The following is a 21,685-nucleotide window of genomic DNA, read 5'->3' as shown; positions in this document are numbered from 1 at the left end:
CAAAACATAAATTAAATCGACCAACTCGTCAGCTTCATCGAACGATCAATCCGACGAACCCTGCATCGACTTTTCAACATGTCTGTCATCTGTCAACTTTTCACATTCTGCCATTCGGACCGATAGCAATTGTTCTGCGCCAGAAAATCGTCTATTTTTCTGACTCGCCGCAAATTCGCTCCCGCAGAATCCGAAATGGCTGATCTAGGTGCTCCAGTTCGTGTATCCCCGCTGATCCGGGTAAGCCATCGCCGGAAACCAGGCCACCAAAGCCACCGCCTAGCGCACCGTGTTACCAAAACATTATGTAATGGTTGCCGGAGATACTCCGTCCCGGAACGGGTATTCGGCTGGTTGTGGCCACACTTGTGAAATCCATCCGTAAAATGGTTCGTCAATTAACGGTAGATTCATGTAAATGTGTTCCCTTTTGCAGTTCGGCCGTTGGTCCTTCCTGGCGGTCGGTGTAGCATACGGTGCTTACCATCAGCAGCGCCTGGCCAAGCGTGAGGTTGGAATTCGTGAAATCGAAGCACAACAGAAGGTCATCCGTGACGCTAAACTGGCCGAAGAAAAGAAGCGAAACCAAGCAGGTACGTGAGATTACTGTTCACCGGTGTCCAATCGTTGCATTGCGTGTTGTCTAATCATCTTCCCGTACTGCTTTTTTAGCTGAAGCTAAGGCCATCGCTGAACTGTCTGCGCCCACCAAGAAGTAAACAGAGCAGAGGAAAGAACTTATCTTCCGTTCTAGGACACGGGCCATCTTGTGTCTTGTAAATGCTGCAGTACTGGATGATGAATAAATTCTTTCATAGGAAGTAAATCCAAGGCCCGTAGTTTTGTGCCGACGATCCAACATCCAGCCGGGTGGCGGATTGTTTTGGTCTTGTTCTGGAGGTAAACGATCCAGCCATCGTTACGTAGATTGAAAGAATGAATGAATGTTTCTGGTAGTGTTCTATCAAGATAAATTATCTTGATCTTGATAAAAGAAGAATAGATGCGTTGTAAATTAAAACTCGTTCATTTATTAAATTGTTTATTTTTTGTCTTTTACGTTCGTCAAATCATGAAAATGTCAGATTGCTTTCGTCGAATACGATGCCGTCCTACTTGACGTTTGTTTCGTTAAAATAACCGTTTTTTTCAGTTTTCGTTCAAATTCAAGTGACAGTTGAGAGCAGCGCTAAACGCAAAGACATTTTTTATGAAAAAATAAGCTTTTAAAGCATCGATTGGTAAATGTAGTACAAGTAACGCTCAATAATGTGTGATTTACCTATTTTATTATTGCTGTGAATACTATTTACATAACAACAATCGTTAAAAAAGTTGAACTAGCACAAAATGGACTCACCTCTCGTTCTATACCGTTCCAGCTGCTTCGCGAACGCGTCTGTTTCATGACGTTTCACTTGTAAACACAACAAGCTTCCGATCAACAACGTACGCGTCGCGACGCAGTCAGTGTGAAATAAAGCAAAATTATCAAAAAGAAAAACCCATAATTGCGACACAATTTAATTCGCTTAAAACTGCTTCATTTTCGATCGCTCGCTGGCCAGCGCGCACGCTATCAGTCGGTGTAGCGATTCCCACCCTTCAACGTTGTCCTGTGTGGTCGTGCATTTGTGTTCGCGTCATCTGCATCGAAGTGAAAGTGGTAAAATTTTCATCAAAGCAGCCATCCCTACGGTCGTGGGTCGAGGATGCTTCCTGCCCGGGAAGGTGTGTCTGCTTTGAAAGGAATTTGTTCGGAAGTTGAAGTGCGTGTGTGAAAGCTCGTGTTTCTGTGCGCTACGCCAGGCAGGAAAAAAAGGGGCAACGGCAACAGTAAGCCCTATGGTGATGTGTTGTGATATTTTGAGGCCTCCCGGATCCACGGATGGTGGTGGTGCCTGAGTGTGCCAAAGTGAATAGAAAAGAGAGTGAATTCAATACGACCCGAGCAAAAAAAATCCTCCACAAGCAGCAGTAGTGATTACGCGTAGAAATCAAAGTAATCCAACAAAAAGCTGGTTGGATTACGGTAAATCGTCGTCGTCTGCGAGCTTTTCGTTTCGTGGAAGCACCGTTTCGTGGAAGCACCGTTTCGTACTGCTTTCGTGGCCGTGCAAAGGCCACCCCAACGGCACCAAAATTACACTCAACGCGACGCAACTGTTTGGCGTCCTGAACGCGATGGAGCAGGACGAGGAGCAAGAGGTGCCCGACATACGGGAGCAAATGTTTCACAACACGGTCCGGGAGCATATCGTAAGTGTTTGTACCACCCGTATGTACACATATGAAAATCACATGTTTTTTTGCTTCGGGTTTTCCGTTCTTCCCTGGAGCAGGCAGTTTTTGTAGGAAGCTCAAATTAGGTCACGGTGTCACCGGTGCAGCTCGGTTCGGTGCATCGGCGTGAAAGATATGGTGGTGGTTTGCTGCTTGTAAAAATGGTCAAAACATTTAAGACGGGCTAGCTCTAATTACTCGCCCATTGCGTAATTGAAGACGAAGCATTTAATCACAGTCGACTTTGACCTCACCGCGAGATTCGGCAGCATCTCGCACAATCGTAATTAGGGAGCGGAAAGTATCTCGCAAACGACCCCAACAACAGCAACATTGCTTGGCTGTGAATAATCCATTCAGTAAAAGGTACCAGCCCTGGCACGATAAGACAAAGTATAGAGCACAATTGCCTTGCCAGAGATAACAAATTGCGTTGGCCCGTTGCAGCTGTGTTTAATAAAGGTGCGTTTTCGGGGCACCGCACTTTCCAAAGCTGAATTTTGCCTAGCAAAGCAAACAACAAACATTTTCGGACGAAGAAATCATGGCATACTTGGCACGAATTGGAAATCACTACTCGTATCGATGAACGCGCTGTTGGGATCACCGTTGCTCCAATTGCTTATGCCTACAAAAACAAACACTGTATGGATCGGGCTTAGGAGGCAATGAAATGGCGAAGCTGGCGTGCGCGCGCGTGTACCACGTACCAGCGTCTTTTTCGTTATCGCGTCCGGTAATGTTGTGGGCGGGGAGAGGGATGGGCAAGATCATTACAATGTGTAAGCACACAGGAGGTGCGGGGAGGTGGTGTAGCGTGGTTACATTTATTGTTCTGCATGTTTTGCCTGCCCGTTGTTCACGCACCAACCACCGTACCCAGCCTTCATCGCTTGCATCGCCAGCGCAAAGCGGCACCTCGATAGAGTGCAGAACCAATTTTTGGGTCTTCCTTTTTTGGGGTATTTTTTGAAGCGGCGTTTTCCTATCAAACTTTCCCAACCGACGGAAACGGGTGCGTAATTGCAAATGTGTGTACCTTTGCAACGCAGCGAAATCGTGGCGGGTGCCATAGCCTTCTGCAAGCGTCTCGACCTTCATTCGCTCTTTGGTGGCCCTGTTTTAATGGCTACCCCTTAGCCTTTGATATGGATTTGGTTGCTGCCAAGCACGATAGGTAGGTGTTTTAAGGTCTTGCACTTACCTTAAAAAAACTGTTACGTTAGGAACCTTTCTCTCGAATTTCGAGTGGTAATTTCGACCAAATATGGGTAGCAAACGGCCCTTTTTTACTAACGGGTAAATAAAAAAAATCATTCGTTTAGTAGCCAGTAAAGAGAAAGGTTTGTTCCAATTGGAAATCATAGCAATCTAGCTCCTCTGGTCCAATATCAAGAATGCTACTTGTAATGATTTAAAAGCCAAGATCTCAAGTAGGCGATGACGGAATCACGGCAAGATCACGGGCGAAGGAAATTCAAAATATCAGTTGCAATATTTATAGCCTCTTGTGTGATAGCTTTAATGGATTTCTTTAAATTATTCTTATAAACACAAACAGCGCCTTATTAAACTACAAATTGTACATCTGCTGCCCATTGCTGGCGTAGAACCGTACGTAAGAGAAACAGAAGGTAGCAGAAGCAATTTGCCACATCTGCCCGTTTTCTGCAGGCTCTCTTTTTCTCTATTTTGTATTTTGCGCTGAAATGCTTTGAACTATTGGAAATCATGCCCTGTCTGCCAGCTGCAGTTTTCTTAACATTGAATGCGTGTTGAAGCGTGTTCGCATTTCTCTTCGCAAATATGGTATGCGTTTCATGGTGCGCTTGTTCGACATGAGTTCAATATGGTTAAATTGCTCTTCACTGTATGCTATTTAAATCCAGTTGAGAAAAAAGGAGTGAAAAAATTGAGCTTAATGTTTCAAAAGAAAGATTTTAGAATAAGAATCGTTAATCTAAATATTAAGATTACACAATATAGTGTAACGTTTTGTTTTGTTCTACACTGCTCAGTAGATAAGTTGGATTTGGTATAGCTGGTACAATAACATTACCCATGGCATACAAATTCCATAAAATATAGCTAAAAGGCTAGATGAAGGTTTTATGATTGTTATTTTTAAACCAAAAATTCTATTTTATTTGGAAAATCGTCTTATATCGATTAATTCGCTCATATATAAGAATATCTTGGGCGGTCAGGTGGTCGAGGCGATAACGGCGCCGGTCTTCACACGGCAGGACAGGCGTTCAAATCCCATCCAGAGACCGCCTTCCCGTACGCAGGGCTGACTGTGACTTTGCTACGGATAAAACCAAGTCACAGAAAGCCAGAAATGGCAGGCCGAGACCTCTTAAGGTTGTGTAGTGCCAAGGAAGAAGAAGATAAGAATATCTAAATGCCATATTTATCAGAAAAGGCACCTTTATGAGACTAGAATAATAAATCAGTGTGTCATCCCGTTGCGATGATTTTATAGCTTTAAGTACTTACGATTGATCAATCCAGTCAGTGTAGGCCTAATGCATCAGAGCTCTTACATCCTCCTCCGCGCGCATTACGCATCAATCGTACTTCGTCTCTCTGAAATTACATCTCCACCGTAAATTGCCGATCGATTGTACTTAGCCGACCCTCGTAGTAGCGTTACATCACATTTAATCAATCAGAGCTCAGTGCTCTAAACTAATCATAAGAGCGTTCCCAGTTGGTCGCAAAAAAAACAACCCTTGCAACGGCGCCCCATACGTGTGTGGCCTATATTTAGTACGTCCACGATCTCGCTTTGCGTACTTTCTTCTGTTCCCGGTCCGGTCCGGTAAGCAGCATGCCAAAGATCATTACCGGCTGCCGTTGTAAATCGCTCCCCGAAACCATAGTGAAGAAATGGTGAGAGTAGTTGCGGCCATGATCACTGTCATTGATCTTTCGGCGAGCTCCCACTTTCGTCTGTGATGGTTTTATTTTTGATTCTTCCTTCACTGCATCTCGCGCGCCCTAAACGGTCGGTGTGATAATGGCGCCTTGTTTCGGTTGTTTTGCACCGCGAACGCGCCCGATGGTCGACAAAATTAGCAAACGCGGCACGACGCTGCTGGTGGTGTGTCGTCTGGCGAACGTGAGTGCAGGTGAAATGGTTTCTCCTTTCACCACGGGAACCATCCGGTTTGTTTGTCGGTAACGGTTTTGCAGAGATGCCCGTGGTTGAATCATGTGTGCCGATATTTGGGGAACCAATTCCTTTCCCAAGAAGGAAGGAAATTAAATTATTTCTTTCCCGGTTTAGTTTTCGGTGCGGTTTTATTGAGCCACCTTCTCCTTTCATGATCATATTTTATCGATTTGAAACGTCCATCGTTGGCTGTTTGTATCTGTACCGGAACTGGACGCAGCTTCCAACGGATCACATTGTACGACTGCTAAACGGAAACGACTGCTTGCTGGTACTAAACATAGTTCTGTTCCAACGTTTATCAGCTGGCCCGTCTGGCGAAGGTAGAGCCATTTGTATGCATTGGTGTTAGTGTGGGAGGTGGTGCAGAGTGTTATCACGACTTCGGGTCCTTGTGATCCTCCGCTAACCCTAACACCAAGACAGTGTCCTTCTCGAGTGATCTCGCCCGCTGTCCGATGAAACCAAATCTGTTGCCCTCCCAATCCATGGCAGTGAAGCAACGCTAGTGAACGATCTCGCATGGGCCAGGTTAGACAGAGTCCGCCCGATTGGTTCTCGTTCCGAATCCAACCCATCGCTTGAGCCCGCGATGGATCGTCCTGCTCGGGAAAGATGTTTTGCAGATACCAACCGAACGATCGACACGCTAACCGGCTGCGAAGAAGTCGTCGTTCATTTAGATCGACCGTTTTGGGATTTTGTGAGGTCAACAGGGTCCGGTAATCGGGATGCAAGCGATAGAGAAACTCGGCATACTCATCCATCCAAACTTCGGCCACACGGAGGCTGTTCTTCATCGTTAGCTCGCGCTCCTTAGTGTAGCTCTAGATTTGGTGGGGGAGGAAAGTCATTAAGTTTTATTTTTTGCTGGTTGGTAGGTTCCGTCTTACCCCAATGTAAGGATGGTTCCGTTTCTGGATGTGAGCAACATGCGAGCAGGGCACAATTTGAATTGCTCCACCACACATCCACACCTTGAAGGACAGCTCCATGTTTTCACCGCCGTACACCTGCAGTCCCGAGTCATACCAGCCTAGACGAGCAAAAAAATCCTTCTCAATACAGAATAGTCCGCCGGCCATAACTGGGCTATCAAACGGTTCCAGGGAATTCTATGTTGGATGATGAATATTACTCTCTCAGTAAATAATAGTAAAGCTACTACCAACTTACATCCACCTGAGGTTGGCGGCGATCATACCGTGGGCGCCACTGAAAGCTTAGATTCCAATCAAACGCTCCATACAGTCCGGTTGATGGACCCACCTGAAGTGCGAGCGTCGTCTCATTTATCCAGTCGATTGTGGGTACTGCAACTACATTTTTTCCACTGATGTCCTTTTTAACCACCAGCTCTAGCATGGGCTCTAACCACCCCGGAAGACACTCACAGTGAGCATCGAGAAACACCAAGTATTCAGCGGACGCACGCTTGGCACCGAAAACTCTTCCTTTTATCAGTCCAACACGTTTCGTAGTTCGTAGAATTCGTACCTTATCACTGTACGGCAGGAAGTAATCATCCAAAAATGTTTTCAGTTCCACTAAAGTTCGGGAAGAATTGATATAGGTATTTAATATGAAAACTGGTCTAATACTACCGAACTCGTACCCAAACTTGACCAATCATCGATCAGCAGGATCTCTCGGATAAGCTCCGGAGGTGTGCGGTTTAACACCGAGTGCACGGTCCTCAGTAACACCGATAGAGCTTCATCGTGGAACACAATCACAACGGACACTGGTGGCAAATCTAGCGGGGAATATCTTTTCTCACGACACCAAGAATCACGCACATCCGGCAGCTCTCGGCGAACGGAGATCAGATCGGATACGAATTGATTGTAACCCTGCCGCTGCCAACCGAGAGCTATCTGTTCCTTCACCCTGTTCGGTAGTTGCACTGATTGGTTCTCAGGTATTAGTACCGGTTCTCCCATATGTCCCGGAGTATCTTGTAGGTCCTTGGTTAAGGACGCGCCGTGATTGCGCCTGTACTGAAGCACCTCATTCTGTTCGAACACTGCCCGAGAATATTGATGGACAATCAGCACTAAAGCGATGGCTAGCAGGGAGAGTAGTATAAATTCGGGTCTGCAAGTTGTTGAGCGGTATGGCACATGCTAAAAAGAAAGGAATACGTTAAGGACTATGGAGTATATCAGAAGGGTAAGGTCCACAACCGTACTGACCCTCATACTGAAGGTGATTCCCTCTTCACATAGAAGAGGTTCTTCTGGCAAACGTAACACGCGCACTACATTTACAAAACCGATCGACCAGACTGAAGGTGGCCGGGTGTACACCATTTTCGGCAACCCCTAAAGACATGATGAGAGGTTCAAACGAATGTAAGAGGCTTGTTCGTGTTTCGTTGTCTTATCTTTCGGAATGTGCCAACTTTTTGCACAGTTTGAACTTCCACGGTCGAGTGTTTGTGGTCGATATTGAAGTCCGAGTATCTTGGTGACAGGAAACGCAGTCCACAAACTGATCAGTAGATTCGGTGGGAGAAAGAGGTATCAGTTATAGGAAGATTTTGTCATAATTGCTTCTCTTAAATACAATATTAGGACACATTATTTTGAGTGAATTTGGAAATTTATGCCCCTCCCAAGCACCTCATATCCTAAAACCCATTGGGTGATATGGCCGCCAAGCAGCTAGCAAATATCAAGCACAATATTCAAACCGGAAATCGATAGCCCTTAAGCTTCGCTCAGTAATAGCTTTAATGTCCACTCTCTTGATAGCATTGTGTTGCAGGTGCAAAGCATCGGCCCACTGCTATAGACTGTGATATCGTTGAACATAACCGCTTATCGCCAGTATTTACCATTGCGTGCCACACTTCACCAGCAACACTGTCCCCGTTAGTTTCCATTTGCCTTTGGAACCCTCGATGTGTGTCACTCGGGAAATGGGAACTGGGCAAGTTGAACCTTGGTGCGAAAGGCGCTGCCTGCAGACACCATACGCTGCAGACACCCCGATTAAATCGATTAGTTGTTTCGTGACGTCAGGAGTAGAGAGTTACTGTAGCAGGAGATGATGTGCTGAGGGCACAGTGAACATCATCCAAAGCACATGCAGATTCAGGTGCTTCAGTTTATTTCAATGCTAGTGAAATTTTCAAGCAAATGGAAACAAACAACGTCGAGTTTCGTCATGACTGGCTTCAATCAAATCGGGGAAACAAGAGCGACGAAAACGTGTGTAACGTTTTGTTTACTACGGTGTATTTGTCGGAGATCTCCTCGACGTTCGTTGTGACGTTGTGTTGCTTTGTTTAGTAAACAGCTGGCAGTGGACTTGCGAGTGAGCTACACTTGCCAGACTGGTTGCTTTGTGTTTATTTCATATGGATCCAACTGACTGCAGTTTGATGCAATCTTGATTATAATCTGTTAAATCATTCTACAGATATAGGAAGCAGATAAGGGTGCCTCATTCGACTGTTTCATTCTTGCTTTAGAATATTAAATATTGGTTCTTTATGCCTCTAACATAGGCACACATCGCAATATAGCTTCAAATCTGGACCATTTGCGCATCATTATTCGAATTCCAAACTAGTTCTATGTTCCCTCACCCTGCGGTACGGTTCGCTCTTTGTTCGCTACAAGGCGCACAACAGCTTCCGGTTGACAGGCATCGCTAGTTTTCTCTCTGTCGCTTCTAACGCAAGTGCGTAGCCGCGCTATCCGGGGGCACAATAATCGATCACAAGCACACATGTGTTGAATTTTTACATGATGTAACGATGCTGCTCTTTATCGCGATTTAAACCTCCCGACTGAAATATAAATAAGTTCGACAAACAGCTAAACAGTAACTTGTCTAGTAAAGGAATGCCCGAAGCAACAATTGTCTCTCACTTCAAAAAGGCATTCCAATTTTGGAACAGCCTCAGAAGTTGGTCGCAGATGTTTATTTTTGAAGTGACTCTTGGTCCCCCCTCCGACTCTTGGACTTTTGGCATCAAAACTTATGCTACGGATCTAATGGTGTACCGATGGACCTGAGGTCAATGTTTTGTTGGCTGATACAGCAACATCGTGACACATGCGACATTCGAGTGCTGCTGCTGGCAAACGAAAGCGAATCGCGAGTGCTCGGTTTGTTTAATCATCTTGCACGTAATGTCTGCAGCAGCAGCAAAACAGAAACATTTGCATGCGTTTTTTTGTGCGAAGATTTTAAAAATAACTGCCACTGTTCCCCTCGGACGCACATTGTAAGACTCAACAGCGACTGATGCATTCGGGAGCTTTATAGAGGAGAGAAAAAAAGCTAAAGATATGGAGAAACAAATGCATAACAGATCTGCCTTCTTCCAGCAGCGGGAATCGAAACACGGCTAATAGTTTCGTGTTTCATGTCCGTCCGGCCGATTGCAGTCTTAGTGTTGCATGACGTTATGATTTGTTGCCGAATCCACTGCACTAGCTAGCCCCCAAATCGTCCGCTTCTGGCGCTGGTTTTGCGTGCACATGCACCTTGCTGGAAAATCGTTTTACATGCAACCCTACCCTGCCGCACCGCACCGGGCAAGATTTATGAATGGTGGTTGTAGCAAACCGGGCGAGAGCGGCCGAGCGAAGGAAACATTCGTTTGATGTCTTATTTTTAGTTTGGTAGAGTTGGAAATTGGATTTGACTGGAATGTGATCGGCCGGGTGTGTATTCATGGTTTTGCTTCTCTCCTGCTTATGACACTATCGTGGTAAGGTGAATAACCTTTGGTAGGGTTGGTGTTTTACGAGAGATTTGAAAGCTGTTGAATGTTGCTTATGTTTAATTCAAAAATGGATAAATCAGGCTTATATTTACAAGAGATTCGATCCTTATAATGGAACTTTTGAATCACTCAAGGGACTTTGCCATCATGCGATAAAATTTTGCTACTAGTTAGGAGAAATTTGCAAAGCGTCTGTGAAATTTGTAATCAGCTGCTTTTTTAAATCCTGATTTTGGAGATTATTCATCGTAGTCCGATGAATCACCAAACTTTGTATATTAATAAACGCTTTCAGGGCATTATCTAGAGAGAGAGAGAGAGAGAGAGCTCTCTGTTCTTGGTCTAACGACCTCTTAAGGTAATGCCGGCCATTTCTGCCCTACTAGATTTAATGATACCACGTAGGTGGATAGTGAGTCCTCTCTATGGGGGGAACGGTGGGATTTGAACCCCGGTCTTGCCGTATAAAGATCGGTGCCTAATTGACTTATTCCGGTTGATTAAGGTGACTAACTCCGAGGCAAGCGATTTTGAGACAAAAAATATGCAAAATCGTGTCATAGATCATAGTTATCTTCACTGGATTTGATTGCTTCTGATTTTAAAAAAATGAAAAAAAGCGTATTTCTTTAAATAAATCGCTCCTCAACCATTACAGGCCAAGATATGCACTGAAGTAGCTTTTATTGTACATAAAAAATTCAAAAAAGTGGGTCTCTTGAAGTATTTACACGGTGAAAATATCTTCTTTGAAAACTGGCCAAATAATTTTCGAAAAAGTCTTCTAACTCAAAAAATTATATAACATAAAAAAGTTATATAAAGTTATTCGAATACACCGGGTACAGTCTGGGGAAAAATGGCATATGGCCAATTTAATTTTATTCTTTCTATATATAAAATGTTTATTTACTCTCATGAACAAATTATTGCTTCAAGAAAATTGTGAGTGAAATGTAATTTTTGTCGTAGCATTCGTTTAATGTGTTATTTTTAGCAAACCGGCGAAAAAAAAAGTTGATTATTCTATCTCGTCATCCTCCTTATCAGTTAAGCCTCCATTAAGGCAAGCAATTACAAACTTTACTATCATATTCTGAAGTTCAAAGCCAATAATGTTGGACTTGAAAGAACCTACGCTAAATAGACTATGTAAATGGCGCATAAATATGGAAGACACACACACATTCTCGTCTAATAAAATCAGCGCACAGTAGCAAATTAAGAACTGTCGCTCTTGCGGCATAAACTTCTCTAATTAGTATGCAGCTGGAGACTCGTCCTTGCAGATTCAAAAATAATGACAAGGCTCAGTAAAAAGGCTCCAGTACGTCTGATTGCCTTGCAGCAGACGAAAAGCCTAGCCTAGAGTCTCCTCAATACACATTGTCAATATTAAACGTTCATAGTCCGTGGAATAAGAACAAAATGTATTTGTCGAGCATACTTTGCGCGAAGTAATCGGCAACTAATTCCAACAACCGTCAATCGTTTCCAACAGACTACTCGCTCCCAACAATACCCACAATCGAAAGCACAAACCTCAGCCCGCGAGAAGTAAAACCCCGGCAAACAGCTCGTAAACCTTCTTACATAAATAAAACATTTCCTTCCCCACTACCCAACGAAACCTCATATGCGCGTGGGGTTAGCTTTTTGGGAGGTCTGCAAACAAATCATACCGTATGGCACGTGACCGTGTGATGGATGGTATCCAAAAGGAGAGTCTCGCGACAACGGATTGTAAGCGTGAATGGTCGTACATAGCGCTAGCGTGACGATCGGTGCTTTTTACGACAGCACAGTGGATAAGTTACTGTTCTGCTCAAATATTCGCTATACAATTGGGCACTTAAGATGGTAAGTGGGGTGGAGTGTTTGAAGAGAGTTAGCAGTAAATTTGGACGTTTGTCACGACCGGCAAAACATTTAATTGACCCAGGTGTGTCATCAGTCGGTCTAGACGAGATGCAGACAGAATGTTTCTTGAAGTCATAGACATTACTGTGGTGTTATTTGGAGATCGATTTTAGTGTGTTTTATAGGATTTGTTTTTGGAGTCTTCCATTGCAAAACGAGCACTTATAATTTCGTTAGCATTATTTTCATTGAGTTTTGGGCTCTAGAACATCAAGAGATCTTCGTCTACCCTTGACTTGCTTTTCCTGTAGCTGGATAACCAGTCCTGGTTTTAGGAGCTATCGCACAAATGAGAAGAATGATGATTAAACGATACTATTTAATTCTTATTACTAGCCGATACGCTCTGATAGAGTCGCTCAAACAATCGGTACAATTGGCAAACGCTTAAAGCAAATCCAATCTTTTACAACTCCACCGACCCACAGCTTCTTCAATTGCGGATCGCTTCTTTCCAGTTTGTTGAGCACCGTAATAGCACAGTTCAATTTGCGTTACTGCACATTGTGCCTCAGTCGCCGGCCCGGGGCTTCCATATCGTGATTATAAACCAAGGGCCGACCATGCTAACTGTTTACACGAAAACTAAACTAACCAACCACTTCCGTTACCACCGATCGTCCGGCCAGACGGACAGGCGAGAGCATCACCAGCGACAACAACAATTCAGTGGTTTTTCCCGTTACATTGACTGGTTTGCTGATGCATGGTTAAAAGCAGGATTTTTTTCCCTCCGCTATACTTACACATGATTTGCTTAAACAGTGAAAATAGTCTTGATGATCAAACCTGTTCCCTGAAGACATTCAATTTTTAACATGAAAATTATGTTGATGCCATTGTCCAGTTAATTCTGCTCGGTCCAAAATAAGAGATGTTGGCCACAAACCACAAACCAAAAATAGCAACTGGAACCCCATAACCTACAGAGAGACACAGTTTGTAGCCATATGGAGCGTAACTGTCGCGCCAAACCCGCCATCGCCATTAAACGACGGGGTGCGTTCGAATGCAGTTTTATGGTTGAAGAATGCACCGAATGAAGAAACGCAGAATCGAGATACTGCTCGATGTTGAAGTTCGATTGGAAAGTTGAGACGATCAGTCCGATATACGGATCATTGCACGCTCGGGAATGGCATACGGTGATTGTGCAATTTGGTGTGACTGTGATCGATTTTCTCTAATAGGTTTAATGGAGCGACACTGAGCGGTTTGTCCTGGTTTTCATTGTAGTGGGAAAACGGGCAATAAATGATACTTTTCACAGACTTGTATTCATATTCTAATTATTTTTTTTTTCTTCTGTGTTTTTTTTTACAGATCTTTATGTTACTCTTTCTGTTGCTTTATCTTGGAAGCTACGCGCTGATCAATCGCTTCCGGAGGCGCGATCGGGACGATTTGTTCGCTACTGACGACGATGAAATTACAGTGTATCGAATTAGGTGAGTTGTGGACGGAATTTGCAAAAGATTTTTAAGTGTATTAGTAATTATTAGTAATTGTTTAATTTTTTCTTTAACTTTTCCATCAGTTTTTATTTAGCTTTGGTTTTGTTTTCTTTTCTGTTCCATTGATTTATTTAAAATATCACAAAATATTGGTTTCTTCTTTCTTTTCTTTACTTTATTTTATTTTACTTTTTCCCTACAATTTAGTGTTTCTTTGAAAAGGTTTTTTTAGTTTTTTACTAATTATCAAAATTTTCTTCAACAATTCATTTTTTATTTAATTTTTTTTTCTTTAAATATGTTGCTTATTCTTATTTGTTGCAAGAAGTTATGTTTTGTTTGGAATAAGTTCTTCAACATACTTTATCGACACATTGCGCCACGTTTTATGCATAACGATTCCGACTCTTCTCATTGTGCGATTCGTCATTCGTGATGCACATTTGCATTCATCGCACTAAACAATCAAACCAATCCCCATTAACCTCGCCCTCCGAAACCCTCCGCAAGGCCTCCCCCACTTTTGTTCCGCTTCACTAACCGTTTTTTTTGTTCATGTTTTCTTTTGTCTTTTTATGCTGTCTACAATCAATGTTCGGCTGCTGCTGCTGCACCCACCCAGCTTATGGTTATGCACCTTTTCCTTTTCCGTGGCGGTTGGTGCCGCCCTGCTGCTTCCCATCTCGATCGCCAGCAACGAGGTGCTCATCCTCTACCCCAACAGCTACTACGTGAAGTGGTTGAACAGCTCGCTCATACAAGGTATGTTAAGCCAACCGAACGACGGATCCCCAAAACGGTTCTTGATGCCGTTTCCCTTGCAGTGACAAATACATTAATGCTCGTGCGCTTTACAGGGCTCTGGAACTACATATTTCTGTTCTCGAATCTGGCACTGTTTGTGCTGCTGCCCTTCACCTACCTGTTCACCGAATCGTCCGGCTTCAGCGGCCACAAGAAGGGCATTATGGCGCGGGTGTACGAAACGTTTACCGTGTTTTCGCTGCTTGCATTCATCGTGTTTGCCACCACGTACATCATATCCGCCCTGGGCGATCCGGACAGGAACACCTTTCAGGCGCTGTTCAGTACGTTGCTGTGATCTCGCTTAGCGAGCTGTTGTGCGGTATTCGGATGGTATTATTTCATCGTTTTTTCTCTGCTCTCTTTCAGATTTAGCCAGATGCCATTTGCCATTTTTGTACTCGTGTGTGTCCTTTTTTGGTGTACTGTTACTATTAGGTAAGTGTTGTTTTTTTTCTTGTTACACATTAAGTCAATTCAATTGTTTGCGTCACGCGATAAGCTAAGGGATTAGTAGCTATTCTAGTAGGTGGATATTGTTATGCTACACGAAGCACGTAATCGACACATCTTGTCGACGTTTGCAAACCGCAACGGAATAATTAGCTCGCTAGAAACAAGACAACGACACTTATGCAAGATTGTAATAGAATATTTAATATCGGTGTCTGTTGTCAGCGGTCGCTAGCTTGCTCTCTTAGCTTATATGTATCGCTGTTTTCCGACTGAGTAATTTCGGCTGTTTGTGGTTCTACAAACTTTCGGCTGCAAAAATTCAAACCACCATCGATCATTGGTCTAGAAGCTGACGGTAACAAAATGGTATCCTTCTGCTCTGGTTCAAACCACATCCTAGACCTTGTCGCGTAGGACAGCTGTCTTGCTGTAGTTACCCGCAAAAGCGCTGATGGATTCCTGTACACCGTGAGCGAGTCACGGGTAGCGTCAGCGTACCAAAGTTTAATCAATAAACATGTAAACAAAACGCGCATCAACCGCAAAAACCACCCGCTTGTCGGTCGACGATTACGATCAAAATCGTAACGAAGGTTCTGTCCTTCCTTTTTGGCGGACACGGGAGTCGCGTGTGGATAGCATTAAATTAGTCTAGTCACCATTTCGTCTGCTTGTTTTGGTTCGTTAGACAAGAAAGACTGCACTGCAGAGAATGCTACCGAGCTTCGAAACGCTAGATATTTTCGATTGGGGATAAATTTTATTTTACAGTAACATATGCCGGAAAGTCGCCCGTTCTAACCTTCCGAAAGCTCACCGGATGAGGTGGATTGTACATCGTCCATGGGTAAAGGTTTCGTCGCAAATCGATCCACGAGTGACCCAGCACCCGCCACCACCATCTCAGCTTCTCCCGCATGCCCGTCACCACCAGTCGGTCCCGCTTGCTCCACCTTCCCAACCGACTCGAGCGCGGCCGATTTACCCTCAATTTCTCGCACAATCCGATCGATGTACGCCAACTCCCGGGGATTGTGTTTTCTCGCTTCGGCGACACTTTTTTCGTACGCCTTCGTCTCCCCCAGCCGGTAGTAGCCTTGGGCACGGAAAATCCAGGAGCGTAAATTTTTCTCATCCAGCTTGCTGAGCACAAAGTCACAATCGATGATTGCCCGCTTGTACAGCTCGATCCGGATGTAGGCGAGCGCACGGTTATTGTACAGTATCGGGCTGTCGCGTATTTGATCGATCGCTTTCGAGTACATATTGATCGCCTGTTCGTACTCGGCGCGCCGAAACGCTCGATTGCCGGCCCGCCGTAATCCTTGAGCCACCTGTTCCCGTTCGCGCCGTTCCGCGGCCCGTCTCGCTGCGTCCCGTTCGATTTCGGCCATAAACGCGTACTTGTCCTGCATCGGTTGCTCGAGCGGCGGTTCGTCGGCTGCCGGATGGTTGATAACGGTCCGCTCCTGGTTCACGCGTACGATAAAGTTTTCGACGCTGGTTTCTTCCTTCCGCTTGGTGGCCGGATCGGTGCCAAGAAATCTGTGAAAATTTAAACCATAGCGACGTACGTCTTAAGGGCAACCTTCTTAATGAGATGTCTTCCATTTGAAACTGCGCGTCACTTACTGATCGGCAAACGCGACACCCATCTGTTCCTTGGCTTTGTCACCGCTGGTCATTAGGCTGAGTATTCTCATCACCTCGTCCACCTTGCTTAAACCGGCCTCGAACGCTTCCTCGTCCTCTTTGGACATCATTCTTCTGACGGGAGCAGTAGATGACGGGGCAGCAAAAGACTCACGGAAAACGGACCACCAGGCGCCTGGTTGGCTTCCTGTCGACTGTAACTGTACAGCGCCAAACACAAAGGGCACCACCGACTGTGTTTCGTGGTAATGCGCGTTGTTAACTACACAGGTTCGCTTGTTGATTGGAAGCCACCAGCCAAGGACTGCTAAATGCGAAGTTCGTCTCCATGGCAACCGTACGTTCTTGGTGAATGTGCGTTGCTTTGTTTGTGCACTCTGTCTACTTGTGAAGCCACCGCAAAGGGAAACGAAGTATTTGCAACGCCCCAGACTAAGGCCAGGGATGTCCGCCCGGATGTTGTTCTAGCGCCAATGACGTTAGGCTTTAAGTTCTGTTGTTGATTTTTTTAATAATGTATTTGTCTTCTTCTTTTATTCCCCCCTATCTTCAGTTTGCACCCCATTGGGTTTCGTAAGACTGTTCGCTGTGGTGGGCCAGGTGCTGGTCAAACCTAACCTTTTGCGTGACGTGAATGAAGAATTCCACGCCTTCAACATTGAGGAGGCCACCGTGAGGCGCAAGCTGGCCAACGCCAACCTTAATATAGGTAAGAATGTAATTTTCTGTGGCCATAAACATTTGCTTATCTGAACTGGTGTTTGTTCTTTCCCATCCACACAGAGCTAAAGAGCGTAACGACGATAGATCTAACGCCGGCCAAACTTTGCTCCGGGCTGGATGATTTGTATCAAATCAAACTGGCCTCGAATGGCAGTACGCACGAATCGGCCAAGCTGTTTGAAAGACTGAGAGAGCTAGAGTCTGAACGTAAAGTGCTAGGTAAGTTTCCAATTAGCTTTCCCGTGTACGATGGGTATTTATTTGAATTCCTTCCTTTACTTTTCTCCGCAGACAAGCAACGCAGCTCTTCGGCACTTCAGAGAAATCTGGTCTATCCGATAGCGATGCTGCTATTGTTGATTCTAACCGGCATTGCGGTCCTGCTGGTCGTGCAGAACACGCTGGAACTACTGATCGGCATCAAGGCAGTACCGTTAAGCACGAGGGTAAGTAGCAATTGAGCTTTAACCCCACATGCCCACCAATGGCCCCATGCTCATCGTCTTTTGCTTCCCGGTTGCAGCAATTCACGCTGGGAATTACATCCCTATCGAAGCTCGGACCGTTGGGCGCAACGCTGGAGGTGTGCATCATCACCTACCTGGGCGTTACGTCCACCGTAGGGCTGTACACGATGCCTTTCATGTACAATGTGCGTCCCCGGCGACGCAACACCTCCCTGACGCAGCTGATTGCGAACTGTGGGCTGGTGCTGATCCTGAGCTCAGCGCTACCCCTGCTCGCACGCATTCTAGGTATATACTAGGTTTTCTGCCGTCCCCCCATCGTAAGCCAATTACTAACTGCGAATTTCTTTCCTCGGTTTAAAAAAAAATACACAGGTATTACAAATTTCGATCTGCTCGGCGATTTCGGACAGATCGAGTGGCTGGGCAACTTTATGATCGTGCTGCTGTACAACGTGGTGTTCGGGACGGCGGCCACGCTCTGTCTGTTCAACAAGTTCACCGCCACCGTGAGGCGGGAGCTGTGCGCTCGGTTAGTGGAGAATTATTTCATCTTTCTTAGCTACCTTACGTTCATCATCAACTGATTGCGGCTAGCTTTGGTCTGTACGGCGCTTCTCGCTAACAATCGCGTACGCACGGCGCGTATCTGACGCTTTACACCACCATTCAAATCCACTGATTGCCATTGCCATTGAGGAGTTCCGAATGCTGCGTGTAGAGATTTCGTTGGCGGAGTAGAGTTAAAAGCAGCAGCAGCACGAGCAACCATACAAAGCACGTATGCTGCAACACCACTAACATTGCACCGCCTAGCAGGACACTTTCTACGTTGGACTGTACTTATCTTTAGTTTTGTCAATTGTATTCGTACACCGTGCCGTTCGCTTATTCACTTGCCCGGCGGAGGGATACTTAGTTAAGCTAATTTATTCATTTATCTTCCCCCCGCATACCGCTTCATCCCCATTATTCAACCATCGTGGGTAACTGCGTGTAACTATTTATAAATTCGTTCATTTCGTTCGTCTAATATTTATCATTTACCTTCCCATCGTAACTAATTTTCGTGTGTGTGTTCGCCGGAATGAGTTCCACAGGATAAGTAAGATTATTGTCGACACTTCAATGCAATGCATTTTATAAGTAAAAGCAACATTAAGCCTCACTGTGCTTTTTGTGATCGAAATCAAGATATTATACTTCGAGGAAGGGAGACAAACAAAATATGGTGTACGTCGGTTAAAATTAAAACCAATCAACGAAATGCTTACAGACACATATCGTCAAATGTGCGCACAATTTATGCTTAAAATACTCAAACAGCAAACAAACATCCCCAGTCCCCAGTTAGGATGCATCGTTCGTGCATGTACGACGAACCCAGAGCAAAATTCCAGCTACGATGGACATTAAATTCTAGTCTAGAGTTACGTTATGTATGGAGAGGCCGTGTATGGATTAGGAAAACGGGTGTGAAGTTGATGACTGTTGCTTTGCCAGAACTGAGATTATAGGGCATATGGAGGTAGAGAGTTGTGAGAAGGTGTACGTATCGACCAGGTTGATTAAATCCCAGAATATGGAGTGGATTTGAGAAATAGTCCCAGTTTGTTTGTTACTGCAAAAGCAAAAAGGACAATAAATTGCGTTGAGTAGGGTAAATTTTATTTTGAAAATGTAGCAAATAAATAGTGCTGGCCCGAACAGCCATCCTTTAACCTACATCTCTCATGCGCCTGTGTGCAGCTATTTAAATTATAGTTTCGTTTAGTTGGAAACTTTCTAACGTGTTTAGCATTAAATTAGACTTGCAACACCGTAGCACCATAACAGACTCATCTCATCGAATTAGTTTTAGTTTTAACTCATCCCTCTAACTGTTGCTTGTTTTTTCCCGTTTTATCTCTCTCTCTATTTGTCTTTCATTCTTTCTCTTTTTATGTACATGTTTTCCATTTTCATCTTTACGTTCTTGGTGGACATTAATACTAAACTCCCCAAAAACATTCACACGTCATTCGGCCGAATCGCAGATTGAAAGCACTGTTTGACTACAGCAGTCACATCGAGCTCAGCATTTCACAGAATGCCAGCCAGCTGAACCATCTGCATCCGGCGTCGGCATGTACGCAGCAGCAGCAGCAGCATCCATCATCCGCCCATACCACCAACCATACAGTCGTACATCCCGTCGTACCCGCGACGAACGAACCGGCCACCCACCAAGACAAGCAGCACACTATTACGGTCGAGAACGGTACCGGTAGTGTCGTGCATCATCGCCATCCTCACGCATTCCCGGCGCACACCGGTGAAAACGTTGCCGTTGCCAAAGACAACCGACCGGCGCTGCCTACCGACCACCGGGTGGCTAATGTGGCCCTCAAAAAGACACGCTAGGAAAATGGTTGATCTGCTCTCATTTTTTTCCGTTGACCCATGCGCACCCACCAGTGAGTGAGTGGAGCCCACATCACAAGTAAGATATATATCTAAGCACTAGCTTTAGCATCGTTTTAGTCGTTCCAGCGGCGGACCACCACATCCGACCACATCATCTGTCGCATGTCGATGATAATTGCACTGCGCACACAATTATCTGCCATTTCAGTGATATTACTTACGCGACAGAATATTGTTTCTCGAGGCTGTTTTGCATTGACCGCCGCGTTATCGTGATTTCGGGACAAAGACAAAGCTACTCAAATTTACAGTGCGCAACATAACTATACGAAATCTTTCTCTTTTTGTTTTGGTAAAATAAAACAATCCCTTGAAGAGTGATTTGAGTTATGAAATACAAACAAACGACTATGTAGAGTTTTTTTTATTAAAAAAATAGAAGAACGGTAAAAGACTCGAGAAGGACCCCCATAGAATCTTTTGTGTGTAGCACTGTGGCCTGTCATTTTTATTGCACAGTGGGATTTTTGTACGGTCATAACTCGTTTCATGTAAACATTGCGCATTGTTCCCTAAACCCTAGGCTACATGATGCGAGATGCCAAAAAGATTTCGCTAAAAAGGGGGGGGATTTGCGAAAATTTTCCGTCAAAATCATCTCGGTTCATCTAGCCGCGTTGTTTAGAGCACTCCATGCTATCTCTCTCTTCAACCGAAAACTACCATGGCAACGCATGGAAAGTGGCAGAGAGGGCTTGAGAGAAGCGAAATCTTTTTGAGATTTCAGCTCGAGGAGGCGAAACCTTTTTGACGGATTGATTTCGCATAACCCCTCCTTTTTAGCGAAATCTTTTTGGCATCTCGCATCATGTAGCCTGGTTTTAATACTGTTACTGAACAGTGAGTAGAGCATGATAATATACGTTGTGAGAAGTGATTTGAAATGTTATTATTCTTATTTTTCCTCCTTTTCTGAATATCTATGCCCGTTAACAAGCATCCATCAAACCAATGTTCCGTTACAGTCCGGGAACACCGTGTATGTTGTAAGCCTGATTGGTCACTCCTAGCGTGACCAAAAATTAGTACGTAGCTCCTGTAAGCCAATATCAATGGTCAGGATAGAGAGAGGGGGATTTAATCGAATAATAAGCAATATTTCATTCGACTTTATCAACCGTTTTTGACCACTCTGATTTTGACCACAGCACACTGTGAAGCTTTCGCAACGTGTACTGCGGATTGCATACATTCAGGCGTAAATCCTACAGTGCTTAACAAATTTTGTCAGGGGGGGGCCTTCTCGAGTCATTTACCAGAAGAACTTTCAACTATGTTAGTCCATATTTTATTTATTCAAAACTAATACACAAACAATATTCAGATTTTAACTAAAAATTAGGTATTTAAAACTCTTTTACCTGCTATTCTTTACTCTAAAAAAATAGCTAGGGTCTCGTATAGTTATGCTACGCACTGTTGAGTAAGAAATACGATCTTATCTCTACTCATAGTGTGTGTCGAAAAGACAATTAAATATTAAAGTTCTCTATGGAACAAGCACTGTGTTAAGAAACGTCATTAATTTGTAAACTAT

At 44.4% G+C, this 21,685-nt stretch overlaps 4 protein-coding genes across 4 annotated transcripts; 2 read left to right on the top strand and 2 right to left on the bottom strand.

Moving 5' to 3' along the window:
• Positions 1 to 79: 79 nt before the first annotated feature.
• On the top strand, positions 80 to 831 carry LOC118510160 (ATP synthase subunit e, mitochondrial). The gene is made up of 3 exons (XM_036051668.1): positions 80 to 240; positions 437 to 593; positions 673 to 831. The coding sequence occupies exons 1-3, from the start codon at positions 196 to 198 to the stop codon at positions 717 to 719; spliced, it is 249 nt and encodes an 82-aa protein (XP_035907561.1). The 5' UTR covers positions 80 to 195; the 3' UTR covers positions 720 to 831.
• A 487-nt stretch (positions 832 to 1,318) lies between these two features.
• LOC118510154 (protein Lilipod) lies at positions 1,319 to 20,489 on the top strand. The gene is made up of 11 exons (XM_036051658.1): positions 1,319 to 2,259; positions 13,449 to 13,573; positions 14,202 to 14,341; positions 14,437 to 14,667; positions 14,753 to 14,821; positions 17,046 to 17,201; positions 17,276 to 17,434; positions 17,507 to 17,661; positions 17,739 to 17,970; positions 18,058 to 18,214; positions 19,719 to 20,489. Exons 1-11 carry the CDS (start codon positions 2,185 to 2,187, stop codon positions 20,083 to 20,085), a joined length of 1,866 nt encoding a protein of 621 aa, XP_035907551.1. The 5' UTR covers positions 1,319 to 2,184; the 3' UTR covers positions 20,086 to 20,489.
• Positions 4,781 to 7,954, bottom strand: LOC118510153 (putative polypeptide N-acetylgalactosaminyltransferase 9). Its single transcript, XM_036051656.1, has 5 exons — positions 7,657 to 7,954; positions 7,077 to 7,587; positions 6,638 to 7,008; positions 6,355 to 6,576; positions 4,781 to 6,288 (listed from the first exon to the last, which is right to left on the bottom strand). The coding sequence occupies exons 1-5, from the start codon at positions 7,771 to 7,773 to the stop codon at positions 5,617 to 5,619; spliced, it is 1,893 nt and encodes a 630-aa protein (XP_035907549.1). The 5' UTR covers positions 7,774 to 7,954; the 3' UTR covers positions 4,781 to 5,616.
• On the bottom strand, positions 15,564 to 17,039 carry LOC118510158 (tetratricopeptide repeat protein 12). Its single transcript, XM_036051665.1, has 2 exons — positions 16,472 to 17,039; positions 15,564 to 16,384 (listed from the first exon to the last, which is right to left on the bottom strand). The coding sequence occupies exons 1-2, from the start codon at positions 16,600 to 16,602 to the stop codon at positions 15,637 to 15,639; spliced, it is 879 nt and encodes a 292-aa protein (XP_035907558.1). The 5' UTR covers positions 16,603 to 17,039; the 3' UTR covers positions 15,564 to 15,636.
• Positions 20,490 to 21,685: the final 1,196 nt, after the last annotated feature.

This window comes from Anopheles stephensi, chromosome 3 (genome assembly GCF_013141755.1).
Source record: "Anopheles stephensi strain Indian chromosome 3, UCI_ANSTEP_V1.0, whole genome shotgun sequence".
Classification (NCBI taxonomy): domain Eukaryota; kingdom Metazoa; phylum Arthropoda; class Insecta; order Diptera; family Culicidae; genus Anopheles; species Anopheles stephensi.
This window is presented reverse-complemented; position numbering and strand designations above follow the sequence as displayed.

Bases quoted from the DNA above. Each gene is read 5' to 3' on its own strand.
- LOC118510160 (XM_036051668.1), top strand. From the start codon at position 196: ATGGCTGATCTAGGTGCTCCAGTTCGTGTATCCCCGCTGATCCGG. The intron at 241-436 runs GTAAGCCATCGC...TCCCTTTTGCAG, and splicing joins GTGTATCCCCGCTGATCCGG to TTCGGCCGTTGGTCCTTCCT. The intron at 594-672 runs GTACGTGAGATT...CTGCTTTTTTAG, and splicing joins AAAGAAGCGAAACCAAGCAG to CTGAAGCTAAGGCCATCGCT.
- LOC118510153 (XM_036051656.1), bottom strand. From the start codon at position 7,773: ATGGTGTACACCCGGCCACCTTCAGTCTGGTCGATCGGTTTTGTAAAT. The intron at 7,588-7,656 runs GTCAGTACGGTT...CTTTCTTTTTAG, and splicing joins GAATCACCTTCAGTATGAGG to CATGTGCCATACCGCTCAAC. The intron at 6,577-6,637 runs GTAAGTTGGTAG...CATCCAACATAG, and splicing joins GCCGCCAACCTCAGGTGGAT to AATTCCCTGGAACCGTTTGA.
- LOC118510154 (XM_036051658.1), top strand. From the start codon at position 2,185: ATGGAGCAGGACGAGGAGCAAGAGGTGCCCGACATACGGGAGCAAATG. The intron at 2,260-13,448 runs GTAAGTGTTTGT...TTTTTTTTACAG, and splicing joins ACACGGTCCGGGAGCATATC to ATCTTTATGTTACTCTTTCT. The intron at 14,342-14,436 runs GTATGTTAAGCC...TGCGCTTTACAG, and splicing joins GAACAGCTCGCTCATACAAG to GGCTCTGGAACTACATATTT.
- LOC118510158 (XM_036051665.1), bottom strand. From the start codon at position 16,602: ATGATGTCCAAAGAGGACGAGGAAGCGTTCGAGGCCGGTTTAAGCAAG. The intron at 16,385-16,471 runs GTAAGTGACGCG...AAATTTTCACAG, and splicing joins GGTGTCGCGTTTGCCGATCA to ATTTCTTGGCACCGATCCGG.